The 27013-nt window shown below is 32.7% G+C and overlaps 2 protein-coding genes across 2 annotated transcripts in view; both read left to right on the top strand.

Moving 5' to 3' along the window:
* On the top strand, window positions 1-26935 carry LOC105363892 (ski oncogene). The gene is made up of 7 exons (XM_011501695.1): window positions 1-470; window positions 1884-2636; window positions 7337-7572; window positions 9854-10324; window positions 10547-10748; window positions 11800-12163; window positions 26703-26935. Exons 1-7 carry the CDS (start codon window positions 126-128, stop codon window positions 26933-26935), a joined length of 2604 nt encoding a protein of 867 aa, XP_011499997.1. The 5' UTR covers window positions 1-125.
* Window positions 26881-27013, top strand: part of aPKC (protein kinase C iota type) — a 73730-nt gene continuing 73597 nt past the window's right edge. The window contains exon 1 of the mRNA XM_011501640.1: window positions 26881-27013. Within this exon, the coding sequence (XP_011499942.1) occupies window positions 26989-27013 (25 nt within the window). The 5' untranslated portion in view covers window positions 26881-26988.

Raw genomic sequence — 27013 nt, 5'->3', positions numbered from 1 at the left:
CAAGATGGACCTGTTCTATTTGGATTACCATGCCATGTATTTATGAGCGGGAAGCAAATAATATAGAGCTAGAGTAAAGTCAAGGTCTTCCTTTCAGCCCTTCTATCTAAAGATAATAAGTAATAATGGAGACTCTACTGCCCGGTGATACCAATACCCAGTCTTACAGTCCACAGCTGAAAACAGTACTAAAAACATATCAACTGTCGGCTGTAAAGAGCCTGCAGGGACCAAGTTCCGCCCTGCTAGGCATGGACTGCAAGGGACTTTTACAGGAGCAAGCAAATTTTCGTTTTTCACCGCCAAACTGCACGGGCAACTGTGGCATAGATTCCCTCAATCAGCATTCGTCGCTTAAAGACATTGAAAAGAGAGAAAATTCACCGGCTCGCATCACGACATCTTGTAAGGACCTACAAGTGGAACCGCTTCATGAAGATTCTGACGACGATCCGCCCGATAGACCAAAGGTACTTTGCTCTTTCCTTGCTTCATTCTTAATTTTTTTATCAATGGATTTTATATCGCTTATAATATAAGAAAATTACATGTAAATATTTAACTAGCTCACTGTTTAAAGAGTCATGCAGATTTACATTAAGAGAACTTATTTTTAGAAGAGAAAAACATTTCATAAGTAATATCTAGTAGAATTGTATTCATAAAAGATTTACCAAATTAAATTGTATTACTTATCAGGTATTAAACAAGTGGTACTAATCAGTACAATTCTCATACAAACACTTGCAGGTTATCAAAAGGTAAACATCTATAAATGTAAATTTGATTAAAATAAAAGTAGATAATAAAGTTTTGTATTTTTGTCACTTTTACATTCATTAATATAATAGTTATCAAATGACAACAAGGTATTTCTTATGTAAATCCTATGCTTTTTCAGGTTGGGTATTATTTAGGGTAATTATTATGTTATATTTGAGAATTGTAGTAAAAAAAAAAAAAAAAAAAAAAAAAAAAAAAAAAAAAAAAAAAATAACGACATAACCAGATGTATTACAAATAAAGTATTTATTAATTGTTTATAAATATAATTCTTATGTTTTACTCTTGTATATATTTGAAACATAATCAAAAAAATTTTTCAACATAATGTAATTTAACACATAATCGTGTATTCGCTGTTCCAATTGGATTATCATTGCATCGTAAAGCAAAAAGTTTTTTATGTTATAAACAAAGAATAACAAAGTAAGATTTATAATGAATTAAATTTAAGAAGCATGGAGGTTATTCTCAACTCTTTTTCTGTAATACATGTTTAGATAAAAGATATGCTCAGCACAGTGTTACTACGGCTCATTTATTATTGTATTTTCAATGTTTTTCAGTAAATTTACTTAAATTAACATTGTAAATGTCTTAAAATCTTTCTTTACAATCATCTAATTTTAATTAGCTTCAAGATCTTATACGTGAATTACAAAAGTTTAATAATAAAGATGTCATATAATTTTAATCATTGAAAACCAAGTGAAAAATAATGAAACAACGAATAAGATAATATAGAAGCGTATGATAATAAATATTATATTAATATCGATAATCAACTAAATAAATAAAGAAATAAATAGTGACGATAAGGAGGAATTAATTATTTTATATAATTCTATATTTCAGTCATACTAATAATGTTAAAATTCGGTCAAAATAATAATGTAGTCATACTGATGGGATGCTAATATCGTATGAATTTTTTGCTCATTCGTAAGCAATGTAAATTTTAATTTTAAATGAAGCACAAAAGACTTTATTTCTTAATGTAAGGGATGAAAAGTTTTCAGTTTCAAAATCCTAGTTTAGTAATGAATATCAATCGAGTATCGTAATGCACATTAACCATAAGTAATAATTACATTTTTCAGGTATGTGAGAAGAGGGACTTGGAGTTTCAAATTCCAATTTTAACTGCACCAGATCAGAGCTGCTCGGAAAGATGCGAGACTATTTTGGAAGGAGAAAGGATATCTTGTTTTGTCGTGGGTGGAGAGAGGAGGTTGTGCTTGCCACAAATTTTGAACACAGTGTTACAAGATTTTTCCTTGCAGCAAATTAATCAAGTGTGCGATGAATTACAAATATACTGTTCGAGATGCACGAGAGACCAACTGGAGGAGCTCAAGCTCTCTGGTATTTTACCTCGAAACGCGCCTTCCTGTGGCTTGATAACACAAACGGACGCGGAACGACTTGTCAGTGCACTGTTATCGAGGGCAGAGCCCTACTTACCTCCTTCCATACACGACAGAGACGATATTGATATAAAAAGACTGGTAGTGGATAAAAAAGACATTGAGAAAGAAGCCATTTCGCGATTTAAAGTGTATCACGAATGCTTTGGAAAGTGTAAAGGTATATTTGATGCAAATTCTTTTGTGTCAGAGGACTCGGCGTGCATAGAGTGCTTAGACTGTGGTTGCAGACTATCACCCCAGCGCTTTGTAAGGCATGCGCATGGATCTCTCGAGAATCGTACCTGTCACTGGGGTTTCGATTCATCCAATTGGAGATCCTATCTACTGCTGTCGCGAGATCAACAGCATTACAACAAAATCGTCAACTTCTTTAGGGATCTGAAAGATAGGCATCTCCTACCCAACGCTAAGCGAAAATTAGAGGTGAGTGATTTCAATCCATTATAAATTCATGGAGCAATGTTATGTTGTATCTCACTAGTGGATATCATTCTGCTTAGTTATTGCATCATGAAATTTTACTGTGAAATGTCAGTGTGAGAATTACAAATTCATATTTCTTGCGAGGTAGAACTTTTTTCTTTCTTTCTTTCTTTCTTTCTTTTATTCTGATTTATAGATGTACGCTAAATTGAATTAGCTTCAATCCTATATTTTCATTCATAAAATCTTTAGTGTAATAGTATTTATTATATGATTCATTAAAAAATGACATCAATTAGTTACAAAAATATAAACAATAATTGTTTCAATTAGATAAGCGATTGCCCTCGATATTAATAAAAAGAGTCTATAAGAATTACATCATACAATGAATATAAGTTTACTTTATTTTTAATCTTGGTACATGCATACTGAATCATAACAATTTGTAAATAGTTGGAAGCTTTGTAATTTAACAAAAAAAAATCAAATTATTTAAATTACATAAGTATAAAGACAGTAGTAGTTGTAATTTTATTAGATTTTTCTGTACATTTGATAAAATCAAACTTATTCTAATCGACGTTTCTATATTTTAAATTAAAAATTGTTATTTTAAAAATTGTCGAAAGTTTGTATTGCTTAAGGTTTCTTTTATAGTTAATGAATATTATAAACAGAATTAAATAGACAAATTCATCACAATTATTTTTCAACATTTTTCAAATTAATATTTGACACATTTCGATAATGCAATTTGCAGTCATAATAAGGTCGTTTTTTTGTATTGAACGAGATAGAAAAAATTATTATTTATTTAACGGTTAACTATTTAATTTCCAATGTTCCTTGTTGATAAAATTGTGATATAATAACTGTATTGATTTGACAAATAAGATTACTTTTTTTACTTAAATACTTTCACTGAAAAGTGCGTATAATAATACAATATGCCGGTAAAAAATGCAAATACTCGCTTTCATAAAAATTTTCATTTAAATTAAATTAAATTGTTACATATTTTATTTTTATTATACATTACATTACATTTTAGTTCAACTATAAATCAATTGAATTAATATATTTTTTACATATTGTTTTTCAATAACAGGAATTCAATAATAAGAAACATCGGTTTTATTTTAGTTGAGCTCTACAATTTCGGTTTTATTCATTTCAATAGCAAAGTTATTATTATGAAAATTTGAATGTTTAATAATTTACAAACAATTTATTCCCAATTTTAAAATCCATTGCGTGCGTTTCTTCTTACTTTAATGAGCCTTCAATTGGAAATAAATTTACTTATTGTTTCAAACGAAATTAATGTTTCAGTAGAACTTATCGATAAAATTTCTAAGTAAATCAGTAATTATATGAAAATACTTAGTTTATCAAATAATTCAAAGATAAATATTGTATTACTTAGTGGGCTATACTATAATACAATAGGTTGCAAATGAAATTTGAGAAAGTATATAGATTTGCATAATTTAAGTAATCTCCAGCCTACTGGTACTAGAGATACTGAATTGCTGTTGTGGAAACCATGTAATTGCAGATTAAAGTTGACAAGAAGATGGGATTATTTTTCGGCCATTTATAATAACGTGGAAGGAATGCTAATTCGAATGAAACGAAATGCGAAAGATTTGCATAGCGCAATGGGAGAAACTCAAGGAATATACTCTAATCTTACAATTAATTCATAAATATATAATTGTTCGGTTATTAATACTCTATTACATTTAACATGATACTTAAACAACAAAAAAATGTTTCCGTATTATTATGGTTAATCGTTGAATTTAATGAATATCGGGTATTGCCAGTATATATTGATGTCGATAGAAGAAAAATTAAAAGTATAAAAGTACAATTTGTTACATTTTCATTATAAGAATATACTGCTTGGAATTGAAAATAAAAAAGTTCCCTATAATTTTTCCATATAATTGTAGTATTTAATTAAACTTTTTTTTTTTTTTTTTTTTTTTTTTTTTTAATCATTTTACCGAATAATATGAAAATATATTAAAAATTCTTTATTTATAATGGTATTATTCTGTTTGGTATTTGTTTATTCATGAACAAATTCAAACATTATTATGTCTAAGAGTACGTTATGTCTTGTTTGCAAATTCTAAATAAATAGCCGAAGACAATAATAGCGTAATAGAATATTTTGATTATAAACCGCCATGACTGAAATAAAAGCTTGAAACATAAAATATTCAATAATTACCATAATAAATAATACACCACTCAATAATTTCGTCTAACATCGATTTATTATAAAACTATTCTAGCATTGAAAAATTTATCATTTTCTTTGCAACGTAAGGACAAAAATTTTATTACTTAATGTTGTCACTAATTTATCGTACGATGGTATTTTTTAATGATTATTCCTACTGATGAAAATATTTAATACACAAGCACGAAACTTTCGAAATACAGGAATTCATGTATTCATCAGGATTCAAAAAAAAAAAATCCATAAAATATATATATATGTATTAGAAAATATTATTTTTTTTGTAATTTGATTAAGCCAATGAAAATTAAGTTCCTTGCATTTGATATTGGAAATTATTTTGGTGCTTATCGATTAATCTATAAAGCAAGTGTTTTATATAAATTATATTTCAATAACTTTAATTTTCCACGTTAGTCCTACAAAAATGTGATACAAATGTGAAATGTGATTTTTCATATTTCAGTTTTTATTAACAGTAAACAAAAAAAAACTATTATATCAAGTTTCAGATTTTATAATGGTTCACATAACCATGGCCTAGTTATATTAATAAAATTTAGTGAAAAATCAATTTTTTACGTATTTTTCAGACGCTATAAATATACGTATTAAAAATGTTTTACTTTGTCTGAAATTTTTGTATTCTATTATGAATGTCTTATTTGAAAATAATGCAATTCTTCTTATAATAAGACTAACTCAAGTGTTCAATATTTCTGTGTATATATATATATATATATATATACAAGGTAATGAGAATCTATTAAAAAAAACTCTAATATCGCGTAAGTATACTTGAAATGTGTGAAGATTATAAAATTATAAAATGATATTAACAGATTATTTCAATTTCCAGATATTTAGTGTGATTATTTACATTATAAATTTACAATAAATTTTTTTCTTCCTATGCTTTCGTAAAATTATTGGCTTCGATTGAACTATTTCATCTGTTTGATAATTTAATAACAGTACCAACAACAGCAAAAATTTTAAATAATTATAAATAAATAATATTTATTATCGTGCGACGAAGGGTTTTTCATTCTTTTTTTATTTATATATATCATTGGAATCAATATATGGGACAATAATCCTACAAATAGGAAATTTAGTTTATTATGGCTTTTTAGGGTATGTTATTAGAATAATCAATTTTATGCACTGCACACTTAAATTTATTGGCTGTTAAAACGAATTTTTACCACTTGCATGAGACTAAAAATGCAACAAATGTTTGTAGATTGGGCGATTATGGTGCGTTAACATTTATATTTATTTAATTGCTCCCTGTATGGTGACATTCCTTACGTCGCGCATTTTTTTTTCTTTCTCATTCTCCATTTACAGACTCGCGTAACTAATGAGTGCGCGAATAAAATAAAACGCCAAGAATATGTGTTAATAGAATTAATGTTAAAAGCAATATTTATTTATTTTCATATTAAATGAGATTCATGTAGGAGATGTATAAGTCCTATTAATATTTCGAGAAATTCAATGAAAATGGCCGGAGTCACGGAAGCCCAACAGACAGAAAGCATCGAGACACACGCTAATTTCAAAAAGTTTGTTCTTCCAAGTTTGTTCTTTCAACACGAATATTTAATTTCGATCGAAAAGGATGGTCGGTAATGAAGGCATTTTAACAATATTTCCTTCTGCTATAAAAAAAAAATCAAAAAAAATCAAAAAAAATCCAAAAAAAAAAAAAAAAAAAAAACAATATTTAAAAGCTGATTATTAATAATTTATTTCTAAATTTTCCTTTATAAATACATTTGTTGCTTCGTAATATATTCATTGATTTCATAGCGCAACTCCATTCGATTTAATCAGCCGAGAGTCTAATACATAAACGTAATATCCAAACTGCATTGAAAGCGCCTTGTTATGCCAGTCTTTAATAATAAGAGTTTTCTTATTTGAATTATATTGAAATAAATCAATTTGTTTAGAATCAATAGTTTTTATTATAAAACTCGTTCGTTCGTTCGTTCGTTCATTCATCTTCAAATAAAAATAAAAAAAAAATAGTAATATCACTCCCTTATCTAGCCATTAAATTTCAAGCTGACTTCAAGGTAAAACTACAGCGAGTGCTCGTTTGAAAAATGACGATGTGTCTGCGCATTTTTTTCACACTTCGACTTTTTGAAAATGCAGTGCTATGGCATTAGTAGTGAGTGATTGAAAAAGTAAAGTAAAGTAAAAACAAAGAAAGAAAAAAAGAAGAAAAAAAGAGGTAAAATAGAACCGTAGGAGAGAGTACTCTCGAGGTCTCATATCCACCAGTGGTAATTCTTCGATACTTCGACTAAAGCGAGAAGTTCTTTCTCAGGGCAGAAAATGAAATGCCCCCGCGACCGGGACCAACCGAAGAAGCGACCACGGTATTTCACGGGCCGTGAATATAATTGGTCGACCATTTCCATTACAGATACAACACGAGTCGGAGAAGCTAATGAAAAAGCTGAAGAAGGACATCGGAAGGGAGGAGTTCACCAGCGGCGTGTACAACGGGAACGGCCTCGGACTCTACCATCCGGCCTCTCCGGCGGCGGCTGTCGCCGATCCCTACCTCCGCATGCAGTGGGCCGTGTTCGAGCTCGCCGCCCGCGAGGCCTCCGCCTTCAGGCCTTGGAATCCCGCGGGATCGTGCAAGCACCGCGAGAGGTTCGTGTCAACTTAACATTCTCATTAGCACTGGATGATGTGAGGACTCCAAGGTCCCCGAGGAGACGAAACCTAATCGTGAGCTTTTACGTTGAAATGTGCCGTACTTCGTAAAAAGTCGCGTGATCCGAGAGATCTTTATCACGTGGAAGAATAGGAGAATATTCGTGGGGACGAATGTTAGGGCCCACGGGGAAAGAGAGAGAGGTGCTTGAAGGGAGACAGGAGGATGCACTTTGTTGCGTACCAATGTTATTATTAAGTTGTTTCCATGGAGATTTAGTGCCTTTTTTCGGCGACTGTGTTTGATTTATGTCATGCGGCGTAAGATAATCGTAAATATCCCATGGTGGGGGTAGATGTTTTTATGCTAAGTTTTCTTCTTTTTTTTTCTTTTTCCTTTTTTTTTTTTTTTTTTTTTTTTTTACAAATCCTCATTTTAATTCTATTCATTTCAATTATTAAATTTTTTACACTCTCGTACGATTTTTCTTCATTTGATTCGGCACACGCACACTTATTGTTATTATCGTTTCATTTACATTAGCCTCCTAATCTTCACTTACGTTCTTAATGAAGATTTAAATCTCCACCCAATATCAATATTAATAGAAATATATTGAAAATTACTGCATTTGACGAATGTTGGAAATTCATTGATCAGGCGGAAAAATTACGTTACTTCAAAAGAAAGGATGGCTTGGCAGATTATCTAATTTTCTCCACTAAAAACCAGTACAATGTACAATGTAGTTTTAATTTAAAAAAAATTGCATTACGTCGAATACAAACAAGTGTAGAAAATTAATTATACGGCATAACTTTAACATTGTATGTGCTACAAGTATAATTTCGAAGAAGCATTAAAACGATAATATTTTTTCTTTAATTAAAGTAGGCCATGTTGTATCATAGCTTTATTATTTATTGAATGTATTTTATATCAAACAATTATGAAAATTTTTATTAGTTCAAACGTTGATAAAATTTTTCAAAACGAATTTATTCAATTTTTCTAATATTTATGGTTAATTTTGTCTCGATATAATCCACGCTGATAATTATAAACAACTGGTTTTTTTTTTCGTGGAATTTTGTCAGGTCAACTGTGAATTCAAAAAGGTCTAACATTCTTCTTAACTAAATAAATAAATAATCACAGAAGGCTCAGCATCTGTTAAGCTTGAAATTTATATTATATCGCATTTTTACCGATTATATAATTAAAAGGCAATGACATTTTCAGCGGGTACGTCATTGCTTTAAAAATAAAATGGAATTAATTAATTTTTTAATAATGTAAAAGCTCTCGTCGAGACTCGAGATTTTTAGCGATTTGTACGAATTTAATCGAAAGCAGTTGCTACAATACAATCTCCGTGCTTTTTTTCTCTCTTTTTTTTTTTTTTTTCTTTTTAAGCCGTTTACATAACATTAATCTTACCAATTTATAATATGAAAATTCATAAAAAAAAAAAAAATTTTGTCTACAAATTAATATAAAATACTAGGCTATGCGCCGCCATGGTATTATAATTTTCTTCGGTCTATTGTATAATAATAATAATAATAATAATGTATATTTAATGTTCCATATAGGCGTTCAGTAAATTAGTCACTCGTGAGTTTTGAGTACTGTTGTAAAAACAATTGTAGCTACTTGATAAAGAGCAAATAGTCTCGCGATTACAAATGTTTTGATATTAATTATTCAAATGAAGCCTTAGGCATAGACAAAAATGACGTAATTCGAATGAAAATACATACGCTGCATTAACGTGATATAAATATTATATCGTGCCTTTGTAAAGTGTCTATTTTATAATGCCAAAATGTTCCTTCCAAATTTTCCAATGAATAAGGGAGAGAATATTGAAGATGATTGTGCTATTATTTGAAGGAATGTCCTTAGAACGTCGCCTAATATCCCTTTCAATTTCTTTAACGAATGCCATACGTACGTACTTAAGCACTCGGATTCTTCGTTCAATCTCGTCTCGGATTTGTATTTGCGATTCCGATAACGAGTTGGGCGTAGCCACTAGCTTCGTCGTGCGTTAATAGGAAGCTCTGTTGAAATGCATTTAGAAGATGACTCGGCGTGTCAATATAATAAGAGCAATGAAATAATTTTGATCGTGCCATTCGAACGGCATTGACATTCAATATTCTTACCGCGTCGATCATCATCCACGTTCAATAATAATTACAATAATATCGCGGTACCGATAAAAATTTCGGAATTCTGAAATCTGAAATCCTGGTATGTTTGTGATTGTAGCTCGGCCCACGTGCCGGCTTATTTAAGCCGGGGTCCGCCGGTACTTCAGCACCCGGAGCGCGTCGTACCCATGTCGGATTGCGAGCGCTTCGAGCCCCATTTCCAGCCGAACGTGGCCCTGGCGCCACCCAGTGCGTCGCCGGTTGTACCCGCGAGCGGTCTGCCTCTCGTCTCACCCGTGACGGTTGTCGGGGCGGCCAGCCCCGCAGTACCAACGGGGACGACGATACCGCCGCTGGCTGCGGGACCGCATCGACGACATAGACGGCACGGCCACCCGAGATCTACCAGTCCCGATGATAAGTCTGCCGTGGCGCTGACGACGATCTCCTCCTCGACATCGTCCCTCGAGGGTTTCGTCCCTGTGAGCGTGAAGATCGAGAAGCCATCGTCGCCATGTCCCGAGGCGGCCGCCTACGCTCCCGTACTCGCCTGCCCCGGCGAGAAGGGCGAGCAACAGCAGCAGCAGCAGCACCAGCACCAGCAGCAGCAACAGCAACAACAACAACAACAACAACAGCAGCAGCAGCAGCAGCATCATCATCGTCATCATCATCATCATCATCACCATCATCAACAACAACAACAACAACAGCAACAGCAACAGCAACAGCAGCAATCGGTGGTTGTAGCCGTCGCTAAAGAGAAGGACAATTGCTTGGTGAGGCCGATGGTCGCTGCGACCCCGAGAAGGAAGTCAGTCGACGAGAAGACGGAAGGAGATGAAAAAGAGGAGAAGCTGACGGTGGGAAAGGAGAAGATGGACGGGAAGGGGACGATGGGGAATGAGGAGGACGATGATGAGGCGGAGGAGGGGGATGATAGGGAGAAGGAGTTGGTGGTGGAGAAGGAGGAGAAAGGGGAAAGCAGCGTCACCACTATTATCTCATCCACGGTACGTGAACTTTTGAGCAGCGGCTTTCTATTTTTTACAGAAGGCTCGTTAGCCTTGGCGCTCGCTGTTCGCGGATCCTCGGCCTGAAATGAACGCCATGAAACTAATTGACCTTTCGGTCGGACCCGTTCGCTTGAGATTGAAATTCGAGGGACTGTGAGCATTTCTAATGGTAATTTTCAAACACAGCGACGGGCTGTTTTGAGCTGCAAATCGGTATACTCCATGATGTACGCGAGTACAGAATCCAACGACATTGAATTTAGAAACGTCATTTCATACGTTTGAGTTTTCATTGTGCATAAATTAATTAATTCTGCTTTCAACTAATTTTAATTTTTCAGATAGACCAAAATCGTATTAAAGATATTTTCTTTCAAAATTCCAATTGGAAAAGTTTGTTTAGTATGTTTAAAAAATAAATTAATCTGTCATTGTTTTGTGATTAATAATCGATATTTTTACTGTATAATTTTGTTGCCATTACAAATTTATAAATATTTCTCTTGGTATAATTGAGATTCGAACAACAAGTCCATGAAATTTGGCATTCCAATGTAACGTTCAATGGCAAATATTTGTAATCTCAACTTTAAAACTCTATGCGTTTAATAAATTTAATTAACAGTATAAATTATAAAATTTATAAGCGATTGGTTTCTTCAAAGGAATTCGTTAAGTATATGTGCGCTTTTTTTTTTTTTTTTCATAAAACGAATATACAGTTGTAATATCTTCCTACCGATTTCATGAAGAAATTAATTAAAAACATTTTTAAACGTAGCTAAGAACAATTAAAAATATTTGTGTTAAATTTTTTTGTTTTTTACTCTTTTATGTCGCGAAGAACTTTGATCACATAGACTTTTAGGAGTGGCATTCGATTAGAAAAAAATGTCTTTGTTACCTATATTATATTATTTTGCATTTTAAAGCTCGCGCCCTTAATTCCGGTCCATGTGAAAAAGTTTCCGCGATTGTCAAAATATAAATCCTCTCCCTTCAAATGGGACTCCCGTTAACGCATTATCGAATCAATTAATTGATGCAGCAGCTCTCGTCTGTGGACCAGCAGCAGCAGCAGCAGCAGCAGCAGCAGCAAACATTGACGTCAGAGTCGACGCGCGTGGAGGTCCTCGGCTCAACATTGGCAACAACAAAGTGCCGCGACCTTGGGCAGGAGCTCGAGGAGCGGCTGCTGGTCCTCGAGGTACCTTCCGACACCCTCGAGCTCGCGAGGCGTCTTGCAGCCGAACTTTCTAGCCTTCGTCGTGACAACACGAGGCTTCGGGAAGAGCTGCGACAGGTCGAACGTCTCGAAAGGTGCAACTCGATCGAGAGCAGCACCACCGAGATCGGGAAGCAGCAGCCACAACAACAACAGCAGCAGCAGCAGCAGCAGCAGCAACAACAGCAGCAGCAGCAGCAGCAGCAGCAGCAGCAGCATCAGTCGTCGAGCATTGGGGAGCAGCAACTCGACCTTGAGCAACAGCAGAGCGCGAGCATCAAGGAGTCACTCGCAGCGCCCATCACCGACCGATAATTTCTTAAGCGGAAGAAGAACTTAGTCGTAGCACTAAGCAAGATATGTCCCTTGATGGCCTCGAGTTGCCGTGGAGCCGTCCTGATCGAGAAGCAAATATGGCCGATCGATTTTCAGTAGGAGCGAGATATTGCTGTGACGTTGAGTTTGTGACGCCTGAGCTTATAAACTGTAGCCCAGTACGGAAATTTACTCCAATGCGCGATAATCGATGTGAGGGATTTCTTATAGAATGTTGAGTTTTTCTCGAGGCGAGTATTCTTAGCAAAAATTTCCCCGCTCGAGTGTCGCGCATTATTTTGCATCTTAAAACTATTCGTGTAGCTGCTCGTAGTTGCACGTAGTTGCTCGTAGTTGCTCGTAGGTGGTCATAGGTGGTCATAGGTGGTCATAGGTGCTCGTAGGTGCTCGAGGCCATGTAACGTGAAAACTCGTCCCAAAATATTTCTGTACTCACGACATAACGATACAGAGCTCTCGATATATTCTATTAGTGAAGCTTCACGAGCAGATTATGGAGATTTCGAGGGAGAGGGAACTCGAAGGAGCTACTTCCCTTGGATCGCGTCGTAAATTCTCTTTTATATCTATAAAGAGATGAAAATCATAGAGATTCGGTTTGTCGTCGAATTCAAATTCGATTGCGGTGATTGAAAAAGTGATATCGTGTTTATTTTAAGCAAGGAGTATATTTTTTTTTTTCCTTTTTTACATAAGGTTTACGTTAAATAGCTTTCTAATGCATTGTGATTATTTTGTAAGTGGTTTAGAGATGCAGACGTTTCCTAGAGACACCACTGTATGTATTTATCATTGTTTAACGAAGTATTTATACCGAATGACCAGTTATAAAGGGCTTGGCCTAGCCGTTTGTAATTATTTAACAAACGAAAGGTCAATTCGCTAAGGATTGAGGAAAGGAATTTTGTACATTAAACTACAATAAGAAGTGTAGATGATAAAATAGAGGCTCGATCTGGAAAAACGTCCCCATGCTGCAACGAGTTTTTAGAAATTATCATAATAAATTTATTTTCCAATAGAGATTGCAAAGTTATCCCACAAAAATTTAAGCGCCAGTATATTATTTTTACTGGAATGGAGCTCTTGCCCCAAACATATTTTCTCGTGACAATTATTATATTCACCGAGGGTCCATGGTCGATCAATTGCAAAATTAAATTGAATCCGCACCTAAAAAGTCAGTGGCAGAAATTTAAACAAAGAAAAAGTAACAGAGGAGCATTAAACTAGAACGAGGGAAGACTGCGCGAAAATGTCTATGAACATAAAACGAGTGAGCTTTTCGAAATTTTATTTGACGCATCTTCGGTCATAGCCGTACTATTGCCGTAACAAAGACAGACATTTCACGTGAAAAATATATATAGCCGTGTAAGCTTCATTTTCTACATGGAGCAACGACGCATTTGCACAAGTGAGCACGCTGCTCCTTTCTCGGTGCGAGCTGTAGGAGGAGCGTGGCCGTGAGAAAAAGGAGTGCGCACCTTACAAAGCGTGGGCATTAACAATTACGAGCGCGAAGTGACGCGTAAAAATTTAAACGGCCGCTCTATGATTTTCATTCTTGTCCAGTAAACTATCACTTATAGAAAATTGAGAGAGAGAGAGAGAGAGAGAGAGAGAGAGAGAGAGAATTAATAAATTACCGAGGAAATTATTAAATAAATTTAAGAAACTGTTTTGGTTGTATATGATAAAACGAAGAGCCTTTAGCATTATTACAGTTACTTTAGAGTCCTTACTACAAGTAAACTTTATCGATAGTTGTTGTTTCAATCGATTGTAGATATTGTACTATATAGAGAGGGAAAATCTGATTTAAATAAGCTTAATGGGTGAAAAATAGAACTTAATTATGAGACGAATCGGTGACAAATACGAAGGCACGTCGTCTGTCTGGGAAACAAAAGTGAAAAGTACGTTGAGCGTCTCGTGCATATTAAATATGTAAGTCCGCGATATTGCGTTTTCATAATTTGACGTTTCGAAATAAAATTCCCATTTTCACTTTTCGTCTCCTTGTTTTGTAACGAGTTTTTAATGCATCTAATAGAGTTCATAATACAGCGGAGATTCGTAGATTGCTTTTTCCATTTAATTTCTCGTGCGAACAAGACAAGACAATGATAAATTATAATCGTATTATTGTATATAAACACTCTTCTCTTGTCATCAATTTATGTTTAACAATACAAAGTAAAAATAAAAAACAAAAAAAAAAAACAAACAAGTAACGATAAGGATAATATACGAATAATTACAACAAAAAAAAAAGTACAAAAACCCTAGGTGCTACGTGGTTACGCTAGGTATGAGTTCGAGCTTGAGCCGGACGCGAATGAATCTTTTCCAGCGGCTCGTGTGAGAAAAATTCCATAATAATAATAATAATAATAATAATAATAATGATGATGATGATGATGATGATGATGATGATAATGATAATGATAATAATAATAATAATAATAAATCAAAACAATAATAATATTAAAGAATTAATAAATAATCAATGGATAAAAGTATAATAATAATAAGAAGAAGAAGAAAAAGAAGAAGAAGAAGAAGAAGAAGAAGAAGAATAAGAATAATAAGAATAATTATGAGGTTTATTGTCGTTGTCGTTGTTCTTGTTGTTATTATTATTGTTACTACTACTACTACTACCACTACCAGCACTATATATGATTATTATTGTTATTATTATTATTATCATTATCATTATTATTATTGTTGTTGTTGTTGTTGTTGTTTTTATTATGAAGCAGGAAAGAATGTGTCATTCGAATAATTATAAACGAGGAATGTAGTGTATTATTACGTACTTGCATGTCGCATAATTGTTTGTACACGCACGTTGAAGACAGTTACAGCTGATGTATTACTAATCATAATTAACATCTCATATTGACCTGCTCTTATTTAGAAAAAATAGTCTGAGAGTTCGCGCCCGTATCACTTCGTGTGATAAGAAGCTTTGTGGCTTTTTCGGATGGGGTTGGGTTACGGAACAATCGACTGATCGATGAAAAATCTCTGGGTAGTGTCAAATGTCATTGATTATCAATTTTAGCCCATCGTGAAGCGCACTCGATTTTCATTAGTACAAACACTATTTAAAGTATTCGTCACGATCGCATTCCTCTTGTGCCAATGCCATTAATACACGCGCCCGTCGTTTAATTGTATTTCAAATTTTAATCTTTTGTATATAACGATTTGCTATAGCTTCGAAACAAGGCCTTATTGTATTCAATGTAATTGTTAATGATTTTATTATTATAGTTCGAAGCACTCTCGGTCCATGAGAATTGCATTGATGTGCTACGTTGGAGAAATAATTTGACGGAGTCACAATTTATTGAATGCAATTTTATCGATAATTGATGGCGTCGCCTATTGGTGGCTACGAGAGGATAGCACGTGCATTCGGAAGATAACAACCATTGTCTCTTTCGAATGCACAATCAGTCTGGTGCAATTTGTATATTAATAATAATGTGGGTACAAGTCTGTGGCACGAGCGATCAACATTTTCGACAGTCATTAATAATTTTAAAAATTTATATTAATTTTCCTCGCTATCTGATCACAATCTCTAATGAAATTCTTGAACAAAATGTTAATCTGAGCTTTTGACTTTTCTCTCCCCCCCCCCGTACTCTACCCTACCCTACCCTACCCTACCCTACCCTCGTTCAGTTCCAAAATAAATGAAACAATAAGATTTGAATAACCTTTTCGACATTTTCGTTTTCAATCGTGCTTTTACCATCGTAAAGCTCATCGTACGAACAATCGTTAATTAAAGTATAGAGTAACTGAATGCATTAGATGTTCTATTGATTTTCTAATATTTAAAAATTCCGTAGGATGTAACGCTGGCAGTCGCATTGTCATATTGTCATAATTATTTTAAAAATTATTATAACATCGAAGCGGCTGGCTCAATTAAAATACGTTTGATACCTGCAACTCGTTACAAATAATTTTATCTGTATTTACAAACATCGTACAACACTTTAATAAACAAATTTTTCATTAATAAAAAATGCTCAAATTTTCTCAAAGCTTCTTTGCTTAAATGTATGAGAATCGATTGTTCCGTAGCCTTGTTAAACCGGAATAACTAAAAACACGAGTACAACAACATAGTCAATGCTCGATTTTTGTACAGACATGAATAATTTAATTGCAAGTGGCGTATATGCGTCGAATGATTTCTCACCGGCTAAAAGTATATTTAGTATATTTATAAATAAAACGGTATAACAAATTAAATTTCCCTCCACCTCGACCCCGCCACCCGCCTCCCCCGATATCGAGTCGAGTCAAACCGTACTATATTCTAATAGACGAAGCGATTGCATATTTAGCGATTAACCAATTATATTAGGCTTTGTAAGTCGTGCGTAATACTTACACTTGCATGAAATTACAAAGGAGAAAACCGTTTATAATACTCGCTTGTGTATTCGGTCACACATATCCACATGCATGCAAACGGCACAACACAATACGGCAGACTCGCGCACAGTTGCAGCAGAGGACTGCTTCGAAGATCTCTCATTGTGCATCAAAACACGTACCCATACAAATACAAATACATGCGAATAAGTCTGTAAGTTTCCGGCGATTGATGATATCTGATGCTTCCGCGAGTTATGTCGATGTTTCTTTTTGTGCATTTTTCATATCATCTTTTCCGGGCAGCTGTTTGTCACCACCAAAGTCAAAACATTGTCATCCACATAGAGACGATCATCGTTATTTCTTTCTAATTTTTTTTTCACTCTTTTTTTTTTTTTTTTTTTTGTTTTTGTTTTTGTTTTTGTTTTTGAAATTGTCCTTTCCTTTGTCTTTGAAAGAAACGAAACGAGCGCATTATTATTGTAATAATGAATTTTCAAAGCAACTTAGTAGAAAAGCCTGGACATAAGTAATTCTATAGCAAATACATATTGATGAACATTACGTTCGATGTGAGCGAAAAGTATAAAACACATGCGACGTACGTTTACATTTATAATATTACGATATTATAAGGAATCCCACCTAAGATAACGAATGTAATAGACTACGTTTCTTTTCATACACACTCGGTTATTATATTTATCAATGGAATAAGCAAAATAAAAAATTCGTCATCTGTATCTGTATCTCGTGTATTATTCCATTTGATATAGATTTTCGAGAACAACGTATGGCAAGATAAAATGAAATTCTATTCAATTGTCTGACTGTCACGACTTTAAAACGAAATGTTCCACGGTAGATGCGAATTGTATGCGTTTCTGCTTTTTCCCACACTTTTTGGTTTTTCAAATAAGAACAAAGGTTTGTTGTCGATTGGTATCGATATATTTAAATTCGTGTTTGCATCTCGATATCAATACCACGCAAACTAGAAAAAATTTGCAATACTTGACAAAAATCAGTATTTATTTTCATTCGCAGCAATAACAAATATGTATCGATGTAGTTTACGCGTATGATTAATTACTTTTTCCCATTATTTAACACGTATAAATATACCCTTGAAAAAGCAAGAAACACGTACAAAGTTTCTATTATGGAATACACACACACACACACACACACCCACCCACCCACATGTATATATATATATATATATATATATATATATATATATATATAGTATAAAGTAATATCCGTGACGTTTGATATCTTTGCGTACTAAAGAGAAAAATTTGAAAAGGCGAAATCATGAGGGGCACGTGTCCGAGAATCCAATAATTTGTACATATTTATATATACATAATGAAAAGAGATAGAACTTATTTGAATTCGATGTATTCTTTTGTTCGTTAGATCGACGTAAATAAGATTTTTTAATAAAAATGGACCGTACTGGATGTTGATAAAAAACATATTGCCGAATATGAGTCGACGAAAATGACGTATTATTTAATTGGCAATAAGAGTAATGAAAAAAATTTAAAAATTAAAAAAAAAAATTATCGTATGACATTGTGGAATTTTATTGTAAATAGAATTTGAATGAGCTGCGTAAATTTGTTATAAGTATTTAATATATTTAAAACTATTTTAGAAGAAGAAGAAGAAGAAGAAGAAGAAGAAGAAGAAGGAGAAGAAGAAGAAGAAGACGAAGACGAAGACGAAGAAGAAAATTATAATAAGCAATTGTTTGTATAAAATGAGATCAAAGGTAGCAAGCGCGTTTGGCAAACATTTGCAATGTTTCGAATGTAGTGAATCTATTTATTGAAATGTCTCTTAAAACTTGCACGGCTCATTCGCGAGGCGTCATCGGCCATCAATGTCGCATCAATGTTTTCCAGCGACGAAACGAGTTGTGAAAAGGAGCGAATAAATACATCGATTGTTTAACAAGATTAAGCGTGATTAATCTTGAAGCGTAGTATCTTTTTTGTGAATGTAAAGCGCGTTTCGTAGTCAAGACAGTAAGGAAGAAAAATAAAGTCGAACGTGGGGAAACGAGTAGAAAGACGTCCTGGCGACGGAATTGCTCGTTGGTTTTTTTTTTTTTGTTTTTTTTTTGTTGTTTTTTTTTTATAATCAGATCCAAATGTTTGAAAAAATCATATTAAAAGAAGAAATGATAAAAGAGTAAAAGAGCACTATATTTCACATAAGGACACTTCATTTTTGTAAATAGAGCGTATTTCGTCGATAATCGGAAAATATATTATTGAATATGTGTGAGCAGTCGACTAGCGTTTCAAAATTTCTTTCAAAATTTTCATTCGTCCTATCGAGCATTTGAACGAACGCTTTTATTTCACATTTGATAATGTGAAATAAATTTTTTCCTTTTGGCAAAGTATGTTTTCTGGACACTGCTCAAAATCAAGGATACCGACTTCCTTAATTACTTAATTAGTACCTGCAATTGGCAAGAGAAGCCTAATGATGAAAATAAAGAAATTGTGATGAAAGTCTCATTAATCGCATAATATTGTAACGAAGACGTACTTTGAATAGAAATGAAAAATCTAGTGCAAATAATTATATGTTCTTAATTAAAATATAACCAGTGATTCTTAATTTTTAATGATTAGAAAGAAGTATTTGTTTAATTGGAACCATATCTTCATGCCTATCGAATGATTTGTAAAGAAGTTTGTGAATTTTAAGGTACTTCAGCGTATTCTCGTTTAAAAATCATATTTATCCTTTTTGTAAATTACAACAAAATATGAAATAGTAATCTTATAGTTTATTAAGAATAAAACTTTTTTTATCGTAGATGTCGTGATTGCGATGAAATTGTTTCACCTTTTTTTCAAATTGACGCTCAGTGCTTTCGAATACGTGCGTTCTTTTTAAAATTCAGACACCTTCTTCCAAGCAACTAAGCAGATTTTTTTTCGTTAATATCTTACCATTTTATTTATTCGGTAAAAATTCTCTTATTATGACGGTACTAACAATTTTTATATAGTTGGTAAGGTCGACATTTTGTTTACTCAGCGTATTGTCCTTATAATCTAATTAATTCGACACCGACCAATAATAGAAAAGAAATCTATATGGACCAATTCACTAGAAAATGTAACGTTTGGACACATTGGTGGTCATCCATAAACTGTGTTTTAGTCAACTCTTTTGTTATTATTATATAATTCGCGCGCGGATCACCTAATCGTCACTACGAAATATCCAAAATAAAATCCTGAACGTTTATAATGTTCATATTTATATTAATTAAGACTAAGCTTTCACTCAATATCCTACATTAGAAAAAGCATTAGCACATATATATTATTAAATAAAAACAGTATTATTTATGCGCGTAAAATTATCGAAATTTCTTTTTTATTTAAAAAAAAAAAAAAAAAAAAAAAAAATCTTTTTTTTTTTTTTTTTAAAAAAAAAAAAAAAAAAAAAAAATGCTCATTTCATATTTTGTTTAAATAATTTGATTAAATTAAATTTCCAGTCTTTCGCCTATTTAAAATACATATCTTGCCTACTTAAAGAAACGATGTATCATCAGTTTCTCATACTTCATGAAAACAGTTTTTTAAAAGGTCTGCACCTTTCTCGTGATCCTTACAGTTCAATTACTTGACGGATAAATCTTTTTAAAGAACGAAATATTAAGACACACTATTTTTATTATCCAAGGTAAGTTCATTAAGTTTTTCTAAAGTATCAATGAAAAATACGTTATGTTTGTAATTGAATGATTACTTTCTGTAAACAGAAATCCTTTTAATATTTGTATTTATAATTTAAATTTTATTTAATTATGTAAAAGTGCAGCGATATTTTTAATTCTGTTAATTTCAATCAGATTATTTACTAAAAATATTTTTAAGTTACTTATGTATATTTTAACACTCCCCCCCCCTCCCATTTTTCCTCTATATTTCAGTCATATAAAATTATGTCGCTTAAGTGGAACATAAAAAGTCTTTAAATTAGTAGATTTTTAATACGAAAACCTCATATCTTGTAAACCTTTGGATGTATACCTCACGTATGCTACTATACAATATTATAGAAAGTAATTATTTATAGACAAGGAAAAATATTAGAATGTTAATGTTTGATTCATTTTTTATCGTGCAAGATGTTTTCTCAATAATCAATAAGATGAATATTGATTCAGTCCAACCGAAATCAAGAAAAAACCGTAAAGATAATGATTTATTTAAATAATAATATATCATGCTATTTTATAATATAGTTTAGAAGTTTGTTTCAATTAAAATTGATAGAATTTTAAAAGCTAAAAATCGAAAACATTCCTGTAATAATATGCACTTATCATATGGAATAGATATTACAAAATTGTCATAGTAAACAAATTTTTTTGTTTATTAAGCAAAGCAGTTAATCAATATAGTTTTTCAATATACTTATTATTAATTTGATAAAATAGAGGTCAATTCAGGTCAAATTTTTAATACAAAGTTAATATATTTCGAGATAAATCTATGAGGCATAATTTTTTAAATTTAATGCGTAGTAGTAAGATTTTATATATAATTAGTCAATTAATCAATAAAACAGATAAATGTTATATCAAACAATTAAAGGTGAAATCTATACGCAAATATCAAAACTTTTTTGGAACATACAGCGTTATTTAAATCTCTCGTGTGACGTGTCAGTTTTGTGAGATGGAATGTTTGTGAATCTTGTATATATCTTACCTTTAAACATATAAAATATTTTATTTATTTGATGTACGCAGAAGACGATTATGAATTTATTAAATCCAAGTTGATATATAAAATGACATCAGTGATATAATATAAAAGGCCCTATTGAAAATTCTTTGCTTCCAACTAAATTCCTACATTATAATACTTATCATTGAAAATAATTTGTTGATAAATATTTTAATATAATCGACATTTACGTCGACAATTTAGACATTTGTTTTCATTACTTTATCTTCATCCAAATTAATATCTATGTTTTGTCTACACAAATGAGCTTAAACATATTGGAGATGAATGAAAATTTTAATAAATTCATTTTTCAGATTTTTTGACTTTTTATGACCACTGAAGATACTTGATTGAATTTACAAAAGGATTTTTATTTATTTATTTTTTGTAATGAAAGTGAAAACCAAACAACCTAATGGTTATATTTTTATTAGTGAAAACATCGGATCATTAATTTCTTTTACTTACCTACAATATTTAATAAAAAAACAATTATTCTTATATATTATTATAGATCTTGCTGATATTGAAATAAATATGCAAAAAACGTCAAATTAATTTTAATTAGACTCGTATGATAAACTGCCTAGTTATACTCATTATTTCTTTGTACGTGCTAGTTATAAATTTATATTAATAATGCAATCAAAAAAATATTATTGATAAGGAATGAAATACTTTATTAAATAGTTTATAATTTATGCTTATGTAATAGAAATATGTTAGAGAAGAAAAATCTATAAAACAATTCAAATATATTTTAATACAGTTCCAGTGATTTTATTTATAAGTATTATTCATCTTCACTCGTACTAATTGAAATTTTTCCAAAATCTTTTTCCATCAACATGTATTCATAAGAAATTTATTTAATTGTCTTTAATTTAATTACTTTAAGCATTTAAGAATTTACTTATGATTTTTTATATATTTATCACATATATATATATATATATATATATATATATATTTACAAATTACTATAAATTTACAAATATTGCGTTATTTTTTTTTTTTTTGTTCCAAGTACAATAACTGAATGTATGAAATAATTATTTTTCGCAAGAAATACAATGTATAACTTGATAATATTAATATTTTACCAAATAATTTTAATTTTCATGGTATAGTTAATAAAAATATAATTTTTCATATTAAAATGAATTTTTTGAATATTTTGTTTTTCAAATGATTTTGAGAGGTTACAAAACAAAAAAAAAAAAAAAAACTTATGAATATAAATTAAGTGTACAAGAATTAAAACATTTCAAATACCAAAATTGAAATAAAAATGTGTTTAATAATTCCTATGGGAAATCATCTTTAATACAAAGAAATGTAAGTTACATTACATTATCAGATATTTAAACTAATTTATAATAAAAGTATTTGAACTTTCAAAATATAAAATACTATTAAATTTCAATATCTATATATGCTTCTATTTTTTTTTTTTTTTTTTTTTTTTTTTTACAAAATTATGTTTAATAAATTAATTATGATTTGAAGTGTAAAACGAAAGCAATAAATTTTATATCGTGGATAATGAAATATTTTTTGTTAATTGTAAGTTCAACTATTTTGTAATTTATTCATAATATAAATTAAGCTTAACGTAGTATTTAAGCACGTATAATTATATTAAAACTGCGTGTTATTTATTTAGTTTTGAATCGTATTATTTCTACATAAGCTAATGTATAATTTGCGTACCATTTGAAAATATAAAATTGCATAATTCTAAAGGTAGACGCTGTAGCGATTTATATATATTTCGGGTATTCATATAATAATGATAAACGAAATTGACAATTTTCATTAAAAATTAGTGTAACTTACTGTATTGAGAATATTTTCATGTACACGTAACATATTCTTGAGCGCGCGTACATAAATATTAAAGGTATTCGAAAGCAATGAAAAATGTTATAATGTGGATAGTTCACTTGTTATTCAATATTATACAACTAAATATGATGCCATGAGCTCAATGTAATTAACTATTTGATGTTTTATACATTTTATTCATTATACATACGTACATGCAATTACCGTACGGATAAGTTTTGTTTTGTAATTCTTATAAAAGAGTTTTTGATAAACTGTTCGATATTTAAAGTCCCATTAAAAGTTATCTAAATGAGACGGAATATCGAGCGGTGACGCCATCTGGATATCGATAAAATACGATTATCGATGGCAATGATCAACCTATACTGTTTCGTATAATTACATAGCATAGAGATATTTTACAGTTATGGATAGGTATCGATTATATTTATTTATACATATGATTATTTACAATTAATTTATATCTATTACTGAATGTATTTGTATCTAAAAAATTTTTGATTTATGAGAATACCATAATTTCTCATAGAATTAATGAATTGATCGAACAATGAAATTTGATCTTATAGATAATAAAAAGTTAAACATAATGCTAAATTACATATTTTTAATGAGTAAAATTTTAAATGACTGGACAGAAGATTCAACGTTTTTTTTCAAAAGCATCGGTAGTTTATGTTAATGAATCATGTATTCAAGGAATTTAAAATAGGTCCTCATTTTGTAAGAAACAAAATGTATTTCAAACTTATTTCCATGCACTGCAGTTGCACAAGATGGGCTGAAATAATCAAATTTTATCAGAAATTCTCAATGAAATCATACCATTATTAAAATTAATATATCACTTTCTTCATTCTTCTACATAAATAATATAATTAATTCAACTTTAATAGGTATATGTAAATATATATATATATACATATATATGTATGTATATTTAAAATTTTATATAATAAGATGTAATTACTTTTGATACAAATATTATGAAAATTGTTGAAAACTTGTACTCGTATTATCTCTTTCTTAGCGTTAGAGTCATGAAAATACCATTCAATAGTTAACTTTTTTAATATCCTATTATAAATTTTAAATTGATTTTCTTTATGCCAAGTTTTCTCAGGTTGGTATTTAACGTATTTCATTTCTTAATATTGTATAGCGAAGTTTATATTAAAAGAGAAATTTAATTTTATTCGCGTTATAATTAAATTCACTATTGTTCAGAACTTCTACGATAAAACCTTTGAATTTCTTTAAATTATATATAGTTTTATAGTTCTCTGTTCAACGATAACGTCTAGCATTGTTAATATCTTTAATAGCAAATTGGATGCTACTTTGTGTATTTGATAGTTAATTGCAAATTAATGGAATAAAAATGTAGATTAGATTATAAATTACTTTTACCAAAGACAAACTATCACCCCCAAGGCTTCCTTCCTTTCTTCTCTCGGTTTTAATAACCAAAATAGTTTGAACAATTCTTATTCACGCACTATCATAATAAATGCTCATAAAGGTATCAATAGAATTGATACCACTATCACTTTCTCAAATTAAATACTTAAAATCTTAAAACTTATTTTCATCGCTTAAATTTTAAGTATAAATTGAAAATTGAAAATGATTGACTGACTCGTACGCTTGTTTTTTAATGAAATATTTATAACCGCTTTTAAATGATCGTTGATCGATTAAGAAATGTTTTGGATTTTGGAAATGCACAAAGATAAATTCATAGCTTGGAAAATGTGGCGCCTATTCCCCCCGCCCCGCCGCCCAACACAATCAATTACAGTCAGCCAGACAATAAATACTTTATTAATTATGCCTTTTTTTTGTTTGGTTGGTGAACGACTCGACATCTAGCGTAAGCGTAAATTTTGCGAGCAATCGCATAAATCCGATTAAAAAATAAGCGTTTGTTTACTACAATTGGCGTGGAAGTGGCAAAGATCTTGGCAGGTAAAGCGTGGAGTTAGCGATGACCCTAAGCGCCTCTGCCGGCCAATATAAGAACTTAGGACAACAGGCCTGTGATTCGAATAATAAACGAATGAATCGACAAATTAATTAATCAATTAATCAGCACAATACGTTAATTGTAACATATTTAATTGATTTGAGAAATAGGGAGAGGTTAGGGAAGAGCAATTAATTGTCCGGTCTTGTGCCGGTCTTTCTCATTTCACGATTTCAGGAGAATGCGGTAGACGGTGGAGAAGTAGTAACAACATAACAACGAATCAAACGATTAACAATGAAACGAAAAACGAAAAACAATGCGACGATTGTTCCAGATGATTCTTTTTTGCACTGAAATAATATCGTGAACACGGTAATCGAGCGGCTTAGCATGCGCAGCGCACTGCTACGATCGACGAGTTGCGCGAGTAAGGAATCCAAAGTACGTGCACGGCCAGTTAATCGTCCTCCTTGTCGGGATAAATGTCGCGAATGTCGGCTTGGATCTCCTCAGATCGTGGAGTGGATTAGCATCGACAGAAGAAACGCTCGAACCGCACCGGCGATGCACCGCACTGGCAGCCGAGAATCTCGGCAGCACTGCCTTGCCGAGGCAGGCCGCACTGACTCACACACATGCGCACACACAGGGGCACGCATACAGGCGTGCGCGGATAACAGAGCGGACGCTCTGTTTGGGAGAGAGAGAGCGAGAGAGAGAGAGAGAGAGAGAGAGAGAGAGAGTGAGGCAGGCCAGGGTATACGTGCGTGCGTACGTGCGTGTGCGGCAGAAGGATGGAAGGAGGAAGGTTGGGGGAGAAAGAGAAGAGACAGAGAGAGAGAGAGAGAGAGAGAGAGAGAGAGAGAGAGAGAGAGAGAGGGAGGAGAGCGCGCGCCGCGCGTGTCAGTCCCGGAAAGCATCGAGCATGGCGACGACGGGCCATCGCTGACGACGACGCGTCTCGCATCCCAACTAAGCCTTCGTCAAGCATCGACCGCGAGGTCCCAGCTCTTGGTCAGCCGTTTTCGAGTCCAACAGTCCGGGGGTGATTGGAGTCTTGGACTCTTGGTGCAAGTGCCTTATAGGACCGGTTACCAAGATTTAGGCGAACCCCGGTCGAGGCTGTGCAAGGTGTCCGTTCCTGCAATCGGCTCCGGTGATCGCGCGTCCTCGGCTCATTAGCGGTTCGTTGGCCAGGCGAAGACGGTGCTGTTTTTGTCGTCGCCGTCGCAGCCGCCGTTGCCGTTGCCGTTGCCGCCACCGTTGCCGCTGCTGCTGTCGTTGCTGTTGCCGTTACCGTTGCCGTTGCCGTAGCCGTAGCCGTAGCCGTAGCCGTAGCCGTAGCCGTTGTCGTTGTAATTGTCGTTGTCGTTGTCTCCGAGGTCCAGGTAGAGCAGAAAAAGGTGGAACAAGAGGCGGTGGTGGAAGAGCTGGCGACGAAGTAAGGGGATCTGCAACTGGAGGTGAAGCTGGAACTGGAGCTGGAACTGGAGCTGGAGCTGGAGCTGGAGCTGGAGCTGGAGCTGGAGCTGGAGCTGGAGCTGGAGCTGGAGCTGGAGCTGGAGCTGGAGCTGGAGCTGGAGCTGGAGCTGGAAGAGGAGAGGGCGCCCGTTGAGGACTAACAGACCCCGGGGGCCCTCGCCCTTTGGACAGGCCCAAAGCGCTTTTATGTCATTGTTTTACGAACAGCACG

The sequence above is a fragment of the Ceratosolen solmsi genome, unplaced genomic scaffold (genome assembly GCF_000503995.2).
Source record: "Ceratosolen solmsi marchali unplaced genomic scaffold, CerSol_1.0 scaffold28, whole genome shotgun sequence".
Lineage (NCBI taxonomy): Eukaryota > Metazoa > Arthropoda > Insecta > Hymenoptera > Agaonidae > Ceratosolen > Ceratosolen solmsi.
This window is presented reverse-complemented; position numbering and strand designations above follow the sequence as displayed.

Coding starts and splice junctions, on each gene's coding strand:
- LOC105363892 (XM_011501695.1), top strand. CDS start 126: ATGGAGACTCTACTGCCCGGTGATACCAATACCCAGTCTTACAGTCCA. Junction 2,637..7,336: donor ACGCTAAGCGAAAATTAGAG/GTGAGTGATTTC, acceptor TTTCCATTACAG/ATACAACACGAGTCGGAGAA. Junction 10,325..10,546: donor GAGCAACAGCAGCAGCAGCA/GCACCAGCACCA, acceptor GACCCCGAGAAG/GAAGTCAGTCGACGAGAAGA.